Genomic DNA, 16,472 nt, shown 5'->3' on the forward strand with positions numbered 1-16,472 from the left:
TAGCACCGGTCTTGCCGGGAAGATTCTAGCCTAAGTCCATCCTGGGTCAGAGCTTCATAGCGTGCATCTTCCCGGGAGTGGGGAGCATGGCATCTCTCTGAGGCGTCTGCTCCCAAGAGGAGAGCTGTTGAGTCTGAGCTCACTTCTTCTTCCTCTCAGCATTTTGTTCTGTTTACTCCTCCCACCTATCTTCTAACCAATGAAATGGGCCAAGGCAGTTCCTTTATTAGCCAATGACCTTCCTCCATCACCTTTCAGAGCAGAAGCAGGATCAGCTGAGCTGCTAGGGAAGCCAAAGAGGTGCACGAGGGAGAAGGTGTCTTCCATGCACTCAGCTGACAGGAATAAATGAGCCACGGGGGTATGGCAGCTGGGGTATGTTATTTAGGGGACTGCTGAAGGAACAGTGGTTTCTTACTGCTTCTGGGGTCATGGCAAAGCCACTCCTAATGACAGGAGCAGGCAGAGGAAAGCCAGGGAGGGGAAAGCAAGATTGCCTCCCCTTCCTCTCCTCTGTGCTGGCCCCTCTGCTACCAGTTCTAACTGCCCTTGCTGCTGCGGCAAGCACAGCCGCGGCTGTGGCAATTGGCTCAGCTTAGCTGTGAATGGAAGTATCTGGGGCTGTGTGTGATATGAAAAATTTAAAGAATTGTCTAGATATCTTTTAGTTAATTGGTCTGGTGAAGTCGAACAACAACTGGAAAAGCTGTGAGTGACGATTGTGACTGCAGATTCCACACGCATGGATACCAGCCTGGCAGAAGAACTATCTTCCTGGATCACTCCTCTGAACATAACCATGAGAATAACATAAAATTAGACTTTTCTATAGCCACAAAATGCACAAGATTCTCTCCCTCATGATAACCCAGCTATTGTTAATTCCATTAATTTTCTTTGCCTAATTTCAGAAAATCGTCTATCAGTGTTTGATCAGCATAGGCCTAACGACTTGATATGTCACTTTGTTTTATGTCCTCATCTATTCCACCCCACACCAGTGCTAGGATGGGAATACAGGCTCTCACATGCTAGGCAAACATTCTATCACTAAGCTACATCCCTAGCCCTGTTTCATTTTTCTGTATAATTCATGAACTGTTCTGAATCTGCAAACTTGAATTTCATAAAACCTGTCCCTTGTAATTTGAGAAAAGTAGTAGTCTTTCACTTATCTACTATGTTCGACCACAGTGGACACAAACCTTAGAACAATGTCTCTTGCACTCTGGCTATAACTCTTAGTCTGAATTGCCAACAAATCTGCCTTTAAATTTTTTATTCTTACTGTTGTTTTTCTCTTAGTAACTAAAGAACTCTAACCTTTTCTCTATTCTAGCACACTCTTGAACCTTAAATAAAACTGAACACAAGAAATGTTATAGTACAACATTCAATCTTATCACCAAGGCAGCTATTAAGTGACTGATATAAAAATTACATAAAAGACAGGAACAACTGGGCTTGGGGACATATGCCTTTAATTCCAATACTGAAGCACAAGGGGAAGTGGATCTCTATGAGTTCCAGGTCCGCCAGGACTTACATAGAATAACTTTGGGGGAAGGGAGTATTGAAGGCTGGATAGAGAGGATGGTTGCCAAGATTTTTCACCTTGTTACTCAGAAGTGCAATTTAAAACCATGACTTGTTTATTGTTGGAATTTCCATTTGATCTTTTCAGACTACGTGTGATCATGAGCAAACAAAACAAAGCAAAGAGAAAATGGATAGGAGGAGACCACTGCACTATGACTTTGTTGGAGAGCTGGGGAAACAATCAGGGGATGAAGAGAGTTGTGTAGAGTTCAAAGAGCTACAGCATCCTGACACTCGTGACGCTTGCCCTCTCCCTACAGAGAAATCAACACCAGTTAACCAAGCATACAGCCTGCATCCCAGCAATGGAAGCTGCGGCAGGGCAACAGGCTAAGCTACACAAAGTCATTCATCCTGGGCTACATACTCAGAACTCCCCTCCCCCAATGCATCCAAAGCAAACAAACACCCGAAGAAAAGCAATACTAAATAAAGAACCTGGAAATGTTTCTGAGTAAACCTAAAGGCTCCATGGAAGGACAAACTGTGTTTGAGTTCAACAGAAGTTATTAAGAATTGCTGTCCTGTGAAACTGGCAGGCTGACTGAGTTCTAAACTAGTTTTACATATAAAAGTATAGCTAAATATAATGGAAAACACTTCTTATTGGAGACAGAAACATTTTGCTGATTTAGAGACAAGAGGAGGGGGAGGGAGGATAGCTCAGTGAGCCTGACCACCTTAGTTCATTCCCTGGGGATCAAAATTTCAAGGTCATCTACCACAGAGTCTAAGGGCAGCACGAAAAGGGAAGACTTAAACACTATCTACTTGCTAATGTACCTGACATCTAGAGGATGTAAACACTCAGCTGTTACAGAACATGCATTTTTTTCAACTACATTCTCCAAGAAAGAATACATTACGGGGAATAAAATAAGTCTCAAGAATTTTTTAATTAAAATTATGTAAAGGATGTTCTGTAGCTACATATCAATTATTAAAAATGAGCAATGCTGTATATACCAGCAAATGCCTGTATGCTCATCATTGGAAGGAAGAAACAGGATTCTAAAGGGGATTTGCCAAGCTGGCCAGACTAGCTGAATCACAAGCTCCAGGTTCAGTGAGAGATTCTGTATTAAAAACGAAGGTCGAGTTTTTCCTTGGCACTGAGGCTCAGGTGCACCCAACAGTCAACTTTCCAAGTAACCATGGTCCGGGAAGGCATTGTTGCTGGAGGCTTCATGAACATTAGTGCTATTCTACAAGAGATGATAAAGACTTCTCATCCATGATGGTTTTGCATAAAGACTCTGTGAAGCTTCCAAAGCCTTGGGCAAGCCCCAAGCCTATCTTTGTGTGCTGGCACACAACTATGATGAGCCTATATATGTCACGTTGGTGGAAGTACTTTGTGCCAAGAATAAAAATCAACCTGATTAAGGTTGATGACAAGAAATGGGAAATGGTTGGATGCAGTTGTATAACGGTTAAGGACTACCTACAGCAAGAATCTCAAGCTAATGATATTATCAAAGAGTACTTTAAATGTAAGAAGCGAAAAAATAAAATACTTGGCTCGTTTAAATAAATAAATAAGGCTGAGGGCTGGGGAGATGGCTCAATGGGCAAAGCACTTCATAAGCCAGCATGAGAAACTGATCCAATTTCCAAAATCACCGAAAGCCAGTGCTAAAAAAACCCACAAAATCACAGCTCTTCTATAGGCAGTCAGGAAGACAGGCAAGCAGGACAGTTCCGAGTTTAGGCAAACAACAAAAGGGACTCCATCTCAAACAAGGTAGAAGGCAAAGACTGAGGCTTGAAGCTGTCCTCTGACCTGTACATGTACATTGTGGCAAGTATGTGCTCACATCTGTATACATAAAGAGGAGCACATACATACATGCATCGTTAAAAACAAAAGAAAGTAGAACATTTAGAAGGGCTGAAGAGATGTCTTAGGAGTTAAGAACACTTGTTCCTGCGGAGAACCAGGGTTCAGTTCCCAGTACCCATAGGACAGCATCTCTGACTCCAATTCCAGGGGATCCAACATTGCTTCTGACTTCTGCCGGCTCCTGCATTCATGTAGTGCACGTACAACTCATGTACATACACATAAATGAAGATAAACCTTTTTAAAGATTTCAAAAAAAAAAAAGGTGTAGAGTGATGGAAGGCAATTTGATCTCTGGCCTCAACAAACATAGGCAGGAGTCCATGCATGCACTTGTGAGCTCTCTTGCGCGCGGCGCTCGCTGTCTCTCGCTGTCTCTCTCTCTCTCTCTCTCTCTCTCTCTCTCTCTCTCTCTCTCACACACACACACACACACAGACAGAGAGAGAGAGAGAGAGAGAGAGAGAGAGAGAGAGAGAATGGAATAGCAAATGTAATTCAGATTGCAGAAAAGAAGGTAAAGAGAAAGCAAACTAGCTCTAAGTAAGTGCACTACACAAACAAATGTGAGAGCGGAGTCCCACAGAGCAGATGAGAAGACACCACCAGAAGGGAAGCGGAATAAGTAAGCTGGTTTCCCTAAGCTGCCACCCCTCTACAGCTGTCTCCACATAGGATTCAAGTACTTTTTGTTTGTTTGTGAAGTATACTTGCTAATGTCAGCCTCACCTTGAACCATCCTTTTGACACTGTTTTCATCCCTCTCAAATGTGCCTTGTTCCTTTTTACTGTCTCTTCCTGGAAAGCTCTGTCTCGCCACCACTCCTCCTATTCACCCTTTAAGGGACTAAGATAAAAATGCTTATTATAAATAACTCATTTGTTACACATGACAGTTGTAATTTTATGATTATGACTTTGATTATTGAGTCTCCTCACTATTCAGGAGACTAAACCGCATGTTGAATGAACAGAGAGACTGGCGACACTGCGACAGGTGAAAAGGTGACATCAGTAGATGAGCATCAGTGAAACTTCAACACAGAACAACACAGAATTGGGGTTCTCCTTAACAGTTAGACATATCCTAGAGCAAAGATACCAGACATCACTTGAGACCTGGAATCCAGCGGTGCGTCACTCATCCCAGAACCTCAGACCAACCCTCACAAAAGGATCTTGGAGTCTTTCTTATTCTCATCTTAAGTGGATACTGCATGAATAAATAAATCTTACTCTATTCTGCTCTTCATTCAACCCCGTGACTCTCCTTTTCCAATTTTCAAGCCAGGCTCACTTCTACCAAAACTGCTGCACTGTTTTGTTTGTAATTCATCTCCCTTTTATTCTTGAACTTTTGTAATTTATTGCAGATAAGGCAGCCAAAGTGACAAAAGAAAAAAAAAGGTCTTGTGTATCCCACAGGAATGACCTTAAACTTCTGAGTCTCCAGCTTCCACCTCCCAAGCACTGGGATTACAGGTGGCCACCACCCTGTTATATTCCTTGCTGGGGATCAAACCCAAGATTTTGCAGATGCTAGGCAAGCACTCTACTACTAAGCAAGCACCACAGACAAATATGTATGTACGTATAAATTATATTAGGACACTTTTTTTGTTCTCAGTTCTCCAATGGCTTCCTACTACTTGGAAAAAGACAATTATCACAATCCTGTACCACAGAGCTTCTACCCCTCTCTCCCTTAATTTCAAGTTCTCTCCCTTAATTTCAAGTAGTGAAACCACAAATGGCCTCTGAACCTTTATATGCATCACCCCTTTGAGTATCTTGCGATTAAGGGGTTCACTCGGCAGCCCCTCTTTAAAGACACCTTCCTTCCTTTTTTTTTTTTCTCGTTTTTTTGAAACAGGGTTTCTATGTGTAGCCCTGGCTGTCCTGGAACTTGCTCTGTAGACCAGGTTGGCCTTGAACTCAGATTCGCCTGCATTGCTCTCCATGTTTCTTCCATAGTCTTTATCACATCATAATGATCTAGTTTATTCATTAACAGCAAATGTATTCTAGATATAAGAATATGACAGGAAAACTACAAGCTAATTGCTTCAATAGAGCTTTTATTTCTATCTGGCTGAAAAGTAGAAAGAAATCATTTGAGAAATTGTTAAAACAGTTTTCCATGTATGCATATGCAGATTTGTAGAGCACAGGCGGCATCAGGACATTTCAGACACATGTCAAGTTTGAGCAGACCTCAAAAAGCTGATAGAAGTTTTGAAAAATGTTTTAAATGCATTGGTTTTTGTTTGTTTGTTTTTGTTTTGCTTTGTTTCTTTCCCACTGGTTGGCAGTCTCTTCCATTAAAATATACACATTCTATGAAGGCAGTGATTTCGAGTACTTCATTCACTGTTTTATTCCAACCAAGTAGACTAGGCTACTAAAAATGTTTGATGAGTTAAGAAAAATATTGTCAAAGAAAACCAAAGCGTAATATAGGGATCTTTAAAATATCAAACCTAAGGGCTGGAGACCCCAAGTTCAGTTCACTGTACCTATATAGTGGCTCACAACCATCCATACTTCCAGCTCCAGGTGACCAGATGCCTTCTTTTTTTTAACTGTGCAGGCTTGTGCAGGTTGCACATACATACAGGCAAAAAAAATCATACACAGAAAATAGAAGTTTAAAAACAGGTTTTAAAAATAATTAATCCTAAAAAACCACGTATCTGTAATCCTAGTGCTTGAGAAGCTGAGGCAAGAGGATTCCAGAAGTTCAAGGCTGGCCTGGTCCAAACTTTTTTAACTACTGAATGAGACAAGGTGGAACTCACACTTCCACATCTGTGCATTTCTGGACACTGATGTTAGGATAAATTAAAGCCACTGCCAGTCACATCAGCCTGCTAGTGATGTCTTTGTGCCTGTTTTACCCTCCCTGTGTTTATCCACTCATGTTTAAACTGAGTTAGCAGCCTACAGAAGCCCAAAATTCACAAAATCCCACAAGTCTAATCCTCTTCCTGGTGAATATGAACATCAGAAAGCCACCGCTTGAGTTTCCAATTTCCAAACAAAAAAATAGAAGGCATAGCACAACCTGCAATACAAACTACTCTCTCCATCTGTTGGTAGGTTACCTAACGTGGTCAAACCAGTATGGAGGTAACAGAAAATGAACTCAGGAAAACACACACGCTTTCCTTATCTTGTGAGGAAAATAATAGAAAGGTCTCATCACTTTTTATATAAAGTCTGGCTTGCAAGGCAAAGTAAGCTTTTTTTTTCCCCACTTGCCTATTCTCAAGTATAAAGAATAAAAAAAATTATTTTCGCTCTTCTCTTAGCCTCCATTCATTAGCCGAGTACTTCCTCCAGGGGCAGTGAGCAGGGCATTATGCCACCCTCCTACAGAAATCTAAGGTTCTTTCTTAACTTTAATTTATATCTTCTTAATCCAGTAATGCTTCTAAATCATTTCTTAAAGCATGACCTGGATATATTTCACCCGGGGGGAAAAATACTTTCAAATTACTCAGAGTAATTATTCTTTTGTTGTTTTTGGTTTGGTTTTTCGAGACAGGATTTCTCTGTGTGGCCACGGCTATCCTGGAACTCGCTCTGTAATCCAGGCTGGCCTCGAACTCACAGAGATCCACCTGCCTCGGCCTCCCGAATGCTGGGATCAAAGGCCTGTGCCACCACTGCCCGGCCAAAGTATTTATTCTTAACAAGCACGGAATGCAGACTCATTTTCCTAAACATATTCATAAACTCAATTACCAGAAAAATTAAATAAAGTCGTGTGAACGTCATGTTCCCGATGCTGGGAAGGCAAAAGCCAGTATCGTTACCCATTTACCACTACCCCAAACCAAAACACACCTTTTAACCGGCTTAGTCCAACTGAAAATAGTTAACTCTGCCTCTTAAGCGACTAAAAATGGAAACACCCTAACTCTTTCAGCTTCCCCGGCTGTCCCCAAACTGACACTGTGAGGCTCCTTCTCTTTTTTTTCATTTAAACTGGTTTACGAAGTATGACCAAAACACATCGCATCAGAGTATCATCGGACACCACCGGGTCTAACCTGCACCCCAACGGCAGCGGCCAGCAGCCTTTTAACCAGCTTTTTAACCAGCAGGCCAGGGAACGACAACTACCTCTCCCCTGCCGACTTGGAGCGGCCAATTCCCCCCAAAGCTCAGCAGTCTGAAACTTTGCACGAACGCTGAGCAAGACCCGAAAGCAGCCGCCTCTCACCCCCTAGGCAAGCATGGAAAATAGGGAGATGGGAGACTAGTCCGAGCCTTCGGCGTGGCCCTCGCCAGGCCGCCCAAGGCCTCGGCTCCCAGCGCGGCCACCGCGCCGTCTCGCGCCGGCCTGCCCGAGCCCTTGCCGGGAGGACCCGAACTCGGGGCGCCCGCCATCGACCACCCGACCCCTCCTGACGGAGCCAGGCCCTCCTGGAGCACACAGCTGAGTACCACGGCCCGGGGGACCCCGGTGTCGCGAGTTTCCCCCACCCCCACCCTCCCCTGAGTTCGCCGACCGCGAACGCACCTTCCAGAAAAGCAGCCTGCCCAGCGCCGCCGCCGCTCTTGCCCGCCGCCATCTTCCTCTTCCCACGCCGCCTCCTCCTTACTCCATGGCCGGCACCGCGGCCGTGCTCGCGGGGAACAGGGGCCGCGCGGCGGGAGGGTAGCAGCCGCAGGTTGGCGGGCCTCGGGCTCGGCCGTCCGCGAGCGACGCTGTCCCCGCAGGACCGGGTCCCCACACAAAAGCTGGCCGACGCGGCCCGGCCTGTCTCGGGCGGACGGGAGGCGCTGAGGCCCGCGGCCTGGGCTGCTTCTCCTCAAGCTCCTACCGGGGTCCGTGAGCGGCGGCGGCGACGGCGGCGGCGCTTCCCGGGTCCGGCTTCCCTCGGCACACGACTCCCCATCCACCGGCCGCGCCGATCTCCGTGAAGCTGCTCTCCGCCGCTGGCGCCGGGGACGGAGAGCGAGGCGAACGCGCACACGCCGCCTGCGTCCCGGGCCGTAAAATGGCCGCAGCGGCGCGCCGAGCGAGGGCTCCGCGACCGTCAAGCGCCCGCGACCCCTCGCTGCTCCCGCAGTGGCCGCCGCCGCCGCCGCCTGCCCGCCCACCCCGCCCAGGCGTCAGAGCATCAGCCCAGGCCTCGGCGACTGTCCATGTGGACGGGGGTGGGTCTCCGCCACCGCCGAGCGTCGGTCGCCACAGCAGCCCCGCCGCCGCTCCTCCCCCACGGGCCTCCGGGCCCGCCCCGCCGCCGCCCCAGCCCCTCTCCCTTGGGTGCCCGGGCTCCCCCCCACGGCACCGGCCGAACCCACCCCGGGAGGGTGGCGGGAGATTTCAGCCCGCGGGCCCTGCGTGGCGTCCCACCGGCCTAGGCAGGGCACGAACAAAACCCCTTCCTCAGAAGGCCCCATGGCAGACCCGGCCTGCGAGCGCGTCCCAGCCTGCTGGTGAGGGATTCTGTTTGATCCCCGTGGCACCACACATGTTAAAGAAACGCTCCGAGTTCTGGTCTTTTTGAGGAGACCTTCGAATTTAAAACATGTACCATGTGAAAGGGGGAAAAAAAAGTAGCGAGATAATGCAATCGCTGTGGGAAATAATCTGTGTTCACATCCATCTTCAAAACAATGGATAAGATTGAGCCAGTACACTTGAGTGGGTGAAAAAGAGAAGACCTTTGTCATTTATGTGTGCGGTGCCGAAAACACCAGACAATGATAGAATTTGGAATTGCGTTTTCTTTTCTTGCAAGCTGGGTGTGGTGGTTTTTAATCCCAGCACCTGGTGAGAGGCTGGTGGATCTCAATGGATCCTTTCTCAAAAGAGACAGAAAGAGATACATGTTACCCTGTTGTATCACAACTGAAACACAAGTCACAAGTCCCTTAGGTGTGTGGTCGGCTAATAAGCAATTTTTCTTTTTTTTAAAAAAAAAAAAAAAGATATTTGATGGGTGGGTGTTTGCCTATGTTTAGTGTCTGTACCCTGCTGTCTGCTGTTCCTTCAGAGACCAGAAGAGGGGACCTCAGATCTTCAAGTGTAGGCAGTTGTGACTGTCATGTGGGCCCTAGGTACCAAAACTGCTGAGCCCTTTTCTCCTGCCCTCTACACCCTAATTTAGAGGTAGGGTCTCACTATATAGCCCTGGCTGGCAAGGAACTCGCTGTGTAGACCGGGCTGGCTTCAGACCCACAGAGATCTGCCACCCCCTGCCTCTGCCTCCCAAAGTAATGAGGCAGCATATCCAGCTCCTTGGGCTTCTGAGACAAGGTCTGGAGTATCCCAAGCTGGCCCTGAATTTGAGTTGGAGCTAAAAAGGGTCGTGAACACCTGATCCTCCCGACTCAACATACCAAGTGCTAGGGTTACAGGCATGCGCCATCACACCCCACGTTCCTTAACTCTTTCAGTGGCCATCTTCAAAACACAAAAATCTATGATATATATCAATGAAAGCTCAACAGCAGTTGAAATGATTCAAAAACATTTGTTAAGGAAATCTTTGAGCACTTACCTTCTACCTGGGTTGTTTATTAACCAAGGCTCACAGAGGAGACCTTTTTTGATAACTTTTTATCTTATCCCTACAGGGTGGTTCATACCTGTAATCCTAGTACTAGGAAGGCAGATCTCTTGTGAATTCAAGGCCAACATGGTAAGTGTAGGGAGTTCCAGGCCAGCCAGGGGTATACAGTGAAACTTTGCCTCAAAACAAAAACAAAACACAATAACTTAGCATCTTTTATTATAGTGACACCAGTAATCCATGCTGATTTATATATAAAAGTACCATAAGGAATGTACTATGGTATAATTTGTATTTTCATTGTCTGAGGAAATACATGATGCTATTGGAATCTTTGAAAGAGTCTGTGCTATTGCTTCAGTGTAATACTGAGACATGTAGATGAACAGGAAGATGAGGGGTGACTAGTCTTACCTAAAAATAGGAAGAAAGTAAGCCTCTCATTTTAAATTTTTTAAAAACACAAGCATACTGTATTCTGTAGAGGAAGGTACCAGGAATCAAGGGATATGGGTAGTCCCTCAGGGATGGCAAAGGTGGAGAAATTGATTCTCCCCTGAAGCCCAGACAGAGAAGAACTTAGAGCCTTGATTTTTGCCCTGTGAGACAGATTGTTCACTTCTGACCTACAGAACTGTGTTATGATAGATTTGTGGCAAGTTGCCAACTTAGTGGTAGAGTAATTTATTCTACTATGGTAGGTCATACCTGTAATCCTAGTACGCGGAAGGCAGATCCCAGTGACTTCGAGGCCAGCCTCATAGACATCGGGAGTTCCAGGCCAACCAGGACTACACAGTAAACAACAACAAAAACAAAAGAAAGAAAGAAAGAAAGAAAGAAAGAAAGAAAGAAAGAAAGAAAGAAAAGGAAGGAAGGAAGGAAGAAAGGAAAAAAGGAAGAGAAAATTAATACACAGAGTGGAAAACTAGGAAGCGTCGTCATTTTAAGAGAATTTAAGTAAGTTAGGTGTGGTAGTGTACGCCTTTAGTCCTACCTAGCACTTGGGAGGATCTGCCTACAGGCGTGTCTCTGAATTCAAGGCTAGCCTCGCCTATGTTGTTGTGAGCTGCTATCTATAGATAGATAGGTAGATGACTGAATTGGGCTTTTTCAGACAAAGGCTACTGGGGTTTTTTTTTTCATTTCTTTATTTTGATCTTTTGAGATATAGTTTCTCTATGTAGCTCTGTGTATTCTAGAACTCCCTAATGTAGACCAGGCTGGCCTCAAATAGACAGAGATCCACTTGCCTCTACCTCCCAAATTCTAGGATTAAAGGCATGCGCCACCACACCCTGCTTTACTTTTAGGTGATAGCAATTTTAGCTAGTGTTTGTGGAGCTCCATCCTTCTAGTCATAAAGCAGAAGTTTGGGTTATGCTAGCTACCTGAAGGCTTGTTACAACACATTTTACCCAAACCCCAGAGTTTATGCCATCTAGAGTGAGACTAGAGAAACTGCATTCCTAACAGGTTCCCAAGACAGTTACAGCTCACTGGGGGCTATACTTTTAGAATGAGATTTCAACCATTTTTTAAATTCCTTTCTAGTTCAGGCATTCTCATACTGAACCTACAACTAGAAAGCTTTTCCATACTCGGGCATATTGTAAGGAGATTCCTTAAAATCACCATGACTCCTAATGAGTATGATCACCTGAACATCAGTAGTCTCGTGTTTATGCTACATTCAGGGCCTAGAAAATTTTGTATTTAGAAGATGCTCTGTAACTATATATTCAGTATATTCTCAAAAATACTGAGTTAGTAGACCTTCTTCCCCTCCCCTTCTTTCTCCTGCTGCTTCTCCCACTTTTTCTGAAGAAGGGTTTCCCTAGATAGCCCAAGCCCCTATTGTGTCAGCCTCCTCAGTGGTGGATGGCATATGGGTGTGTACCACTATGCCTACATTAGCCCTTCTTGTTGCATACATTTTTTGAAGCCCATGGACATTGCCACAATCAATTACTGATGACTAATTCAAAAGCAGTTATTGTGGTTATTCAGTTTTGATTAAAAGTCAGCCATGGGCTAGCAAGTTGGCTCAACAGGAAAAGGTACTTGCTCAGCAAGCCTTCAGCCCCTGAAGATCTCATCAAAAAAAAAAAAAAAACCAGTGCAGGGTTGTTGATATGACTCAAAGATAGAATATGGTTAGACACTTGCTGTGCAAGCCTGATGACCTGAGTTCGAACCTAGGAACCCACGTGGAAGGAGAGACTGACTCTACAAGTTTGTTCACTGACCTCAACATATACACTCATATACACATACACAGAGAGAAAATAATAGCAAATAAAAAAATTTTTTTTTTTTTGGTTTTTTTCGAGACAGGGTTTCTCTGTGGTTTTGGAACCTGTCCTGGAACTAGCTCTTGTAGACCAGGCTGGTCTCGAACTCACAGAGATCCGCCTGCCTCTGCCTCCCGAGTGCTGGGATTAAAGGTGTGCGCCACCACCGTCAGGCACAAATAAAATATTTTATCTTTTTTTTTTTTTTGGTTTTTCGAGACAGGGTTTCTCTGCGGCTTTGGAGCCTGTCCTGGAACTAGCTCTTGTAGACCAGGCTGGTCTCGAACTCACAGAGATCCGCCTGCCTCTGCCTCCCGAGTGCTGGGATTAAAGGCGTGCGCCACCACCGTCAGGCACAAATAAAATATTTTATTTTATTTATTTATTTATTTATTTATTTATTTTGGTTTTTCGAGACAGGGTTTCTCTGCGGCTTTGGAGCCTGTCCTGGAACTAGCTCTGTAGACCAGGCTGGTCTCGAACTCACAGAGATCCTCCTGCCTCTGCCTCCCGTGTGCTGGGATTAAAGGCGTGCGCCAAATAAAATATTTTAAAAGCCAAAATTGGTAGTATACATCTGCAATCCCATCACTCCTGCTACAAAATGAGATACAGTGAGACAAGAATTGTCCCCAGGTAAGGGGGAAGGAGGGGACCATCCCCACTGGCCCCTACACACTCACATACACACACAATAATAATAAAGTTTAGAATAAAAATAAATTTATTTTAACCCTTTTATAACTATGTTTTTATCACTTAAATTTAGCAAATGCCATTGAACTATCAGCCTACTTTAGGAAATTTTAATTTTGGCATAAAATATAAACGAGAAAAGTTAGGTTACTTTAGGTTTATATGAGTGGGCAATTGACATATATAATATAATTGACATATATTATAAGTAATATAATGTCTTATTCTAATTATTCCACTGAAGAAATTTGGGGGTTAGGGCTGGAGCCCACTTGGCATTTGTTTGTTTAGTACATGTAAGGCCCTGCCTGGCTGTAGTCCTCCCACAGGAAACGTCTATGCTCTACTTCAGCCTTTCCCACCATTCCCACCTGAGGTCCTTACTGCTCATTGCTCAAGCTGAAAATTCCTTTAGTTTACCAGAATTGTTTGCCTGTATACATATCTGTTCTAGTTTTCATGTTCTGATTTATAGCAGAGACTACTCCCTGTTCACAGTCCATTAGGTTTTATCTTCCATGTATCAGAAAGCCTTGGCCCCACTGTTTGTAACCCTAGGATGCTTTGTCACCACGTGTACTTCAGAGCTTGGCAGACAATTGGCCAGCAGGGCTGGAGCCTACTTAAGGTGTTTGAGCACACAGATAAAAGTTGGGTTTGGTGTTGCATTCCTATAGTGCCAGCACTTAGGAGATGGAGGCAGGAGAACCACCCAGGAGCTCCAGGCCAACCTAGTCTCCGTGGTGAATTCCAGGCTAACCAAACAGCAAAAGCCTGTCCCAAAGAGACAAAAGCGCCCAAAAGCCAAGACTGATAATTGTGTTCTCAAAAAAAGTGTACTGAAACTAGGATGCTATTTTATTATTAATGTGGACCAGTTTGTCCTAATCATTTCTAGCAGTTTCTCCTGTGCTCCCTCCTGCCCAGATTTGGGGAGATAGTCTCACCAGTTCTGGAGATGGAATCAGTGCCTCCTGTATGCCAGACAAGCACTGTGAGGTATTTTTAGTTTTTCTGTCTGGGGTGGGAGAATGCGTATGTGGTTCCTGGTCTCCACACTGAAGAGGTCAGAGAACCTAGATTTTGGCCATCAAGTGCATTCTACCATTTGAAACAGGGTCTATAATCGACCTTGAGCTTTACCAGTGACTTTCCAGGGATCTGCCTGTCTCTGCCTCTCATATTGCCTTTCTGCTTCCCAATTTGCCATCCCTAGTATTAAAGGCACATGCCACCAGGCTTGAGTTTTTTGTTGTTTTGATTTTTTTTTCAACATTGATTCTGAGAATCTGTGGTAGTTTTAATGAGAATGGCCCCCATAGGCTCAGATGTTTGAATATCTGGTTCCCAGGTAGTGGAACTGTTTGGGAAGGGTTAGGAGGTGTGGCCTTGTTGGAGGTGTGTCACTGGAATGGGCTTTGAGCCAGGTCCATTCTCACTTTCTCTGCCTACCACCTGTGGGAATAGGTTGTAAAACTCTCAGCCACTGTTTCAGTGCTGTTCCTGTCTGCTTCCTGCCATGATGATGGGGCATTAACCCTCTGGAAGTATAAGTAAGCCCGCAATTAATGCCTTCTTTTACAAGAGGTGTAGTGGTCATGGTGTCTCTCTACAACAACACAACAGGGACTTAGCAAGGTCTTCACAAGTCTTCACACATGTAAAGCAAGGGCTTTACCAACTGACCCATCTCTTTAGTCATCTCCTCTTTTCTTTTGTTCAGAGACAAGGTCTCATATAGCCTAGTTTGCCCACAAACTCCTGATCCTTCTGCCTTCATCTCCAGAGTGCTCAGATTACAAGCCTGCACATCAGGTCTGGCTTTGACTTTTATTTTGACATTTAGGATCTCACTAAGTTGCCCATACTGGCCTTGAACTCACTTGTAACCCAAGCAGATATTGAATTTGGAATCTTCCAGTCTCAAACTCCAGAGTAGCTAGGATTACAGGCTTAAATCATCATGTGCAGCTAAAGGCCTATTTCAAAAGGTCAGTCAAACAAAACAGACCAACGAAAACAAACTGAATGAAAGGGCAGCCAGAAATGGGACTGGTGAATGAAGCCTATAATCCTAGACCTCAGGAGGTTAAAGGAAGAAGGGCTTGGGTGCTTGATAGAGAACCACCATGAGTCATGATTAGAAAGGGAACAGGAGAGAGCTGGCCCCAGCTGATACCACCATTGTTGCTGCCTCTGTCACAACCAGAACACCCTCTGTGACTCTCCACATGGGGAAGGCACTCCAATGTGGGCCAGCACAAGCTCCTAGTCCTCTGTTCATTAGCCCAGCAGGAGCAAGTGATATGGAGTGGTCAGCCAGGGTGTTTGTGCTCCTGCTAAGTTCCTGAAGGAAGACTCTGGAGATATAGGAGGTAGGATACAACTCTCCAAGGCACATGGCATCAGCTGCGTGGTTTCTAACCTTTTATGGCTTATTTTAAAAAAGAAAACCTAATTGTGAGAAGCTTTTGCTGGTTAGAAAACCTGCTATTACTATTCCCCAGAGAGGTATCCACTGGCCACATTATTATTACAGGAATCACTCATTAGTTCGTATAACAGTCTGCGGATTTCAACCCCCAAAGGTCATATGAGATATCCTGCATATCAGACAATTATATCACATAGAAAAATTATAGTTGCGAAGTAGCAATGGAATAATTTTATGGTCACCACAACATGAAAAACTGTATTTTTTGTTGTTAATTGTTTTGTTTGTTTGTTTTTTGAGACAGGATTTCTTTGTAGCTTTGGGGCCTGTCCTGGAACTCACTCTGTAGACCAGGCTGGCCTCAAACTCACAGAGATCCATCCACCTGCCTCTGCCTCCTGAGTGCTGAAATTTAAGGTGTGTGCCACCCGCCCAGCCCTCAGTTGTTTCTTAATGATAATAAAAAGCATCAGGACTTGTGTTAGTGGATTTGAGGGAAACTAGAAAGATATTACAATTTATGGGGACGTGGGAAACAACTGGAGAGTCAAGAATTCCACTAAAATCACTGCAAAGGTTGTCAACCTAAAGACAGCATTTCTCTCTCTCTTTCTCTCTCTCTCTCTTTATTTTTTATTTTTGTTTTGTTTTAAGACAGGATTTCTCTGTATCTTTGGTGCCTGTTCTGGAACTCGTTCTGTACACCAGGCTGGCCTTGAACTCACAGAGATTCACCTATCTCTACTGGGATTAAAGGTGTGCACCACCATTGCACCAGAGACATTTCTTTTATAAAAAAGTATTTTCAAATAAAAATGTTAAAATGTTTAAAGAACATTAAATAAGGCCTGAAAATGTCAGTCATAAAGTCTGTGTATGACCTCGGATGGGGCCTCCTTTCTCTCTGGTATTCTGGAGAAATCTCACAAACAGATTATTCTCTTGATTTTACACTAAAGATACCCTACTTGCGCCGGGCGGTGGTGGCGCACACTTTAATCCCAGCACTTGGGAGGCAGAGGCAGGTGGATCTCTGTGAGTTCGAGGCCAGCCTGGTCTACAAGAGCTAGTGCCAG

The 16,472-nt window shown here is 44.7% G+C and overlaps 1 protein-coding gene and 1 pseudogene across 3 annotated transcripts in view; one reads left to right on the top strand and one right to left on the bottom strand.

The window, feature by feature from the left end:
- Senp6 (SUMO specific peptidase 6) overlaps positions 1-8,165 on the bottom strand; it is an 88,363-nt gene extending 80,198 nt beyond the window's left edge. For 2 of the 3 annotated variants that reach the window (XM_075965127.1, XM_075965126.1), the window contains exon 1: positions 7,971-8,165. In XM_075965127.1, the coding sequence (XP_075821242.1) occupies positions 7,971-8,022 (52 nt within the window). In that variant the 5' untranslated portion in view covers positions 8,023-8,165. The remainder of the gene's footprint in view (positions 1-7,970) is intronic. The other variant, XM_075965128.1, reaches the window with a different exon arrangement.
- Positions 2,754-3,133, top strand: LOC142846666 (small ribosomal subunit protein eS12-like; annotated as a pseudogene).
- Positions 8,166-16,472: the final 8,307 nt, after the last annotated feature.

This window comes from Microtus pennsylvanicus, chromosome 3 (genome assembly GCF_037038515.1).
Source record: "Microtus pennsylvanicus isolate mMicPen1 chromosome 3, mMicPen1.hap1, whole genome shotgun sequence".
NCBI classification, from domain to species: Eukaryota; Metazoa; Chordata; class Mammalia; order Rodentia; family Cricetidae; genus Microtus; species Microtus pennsylvanicus.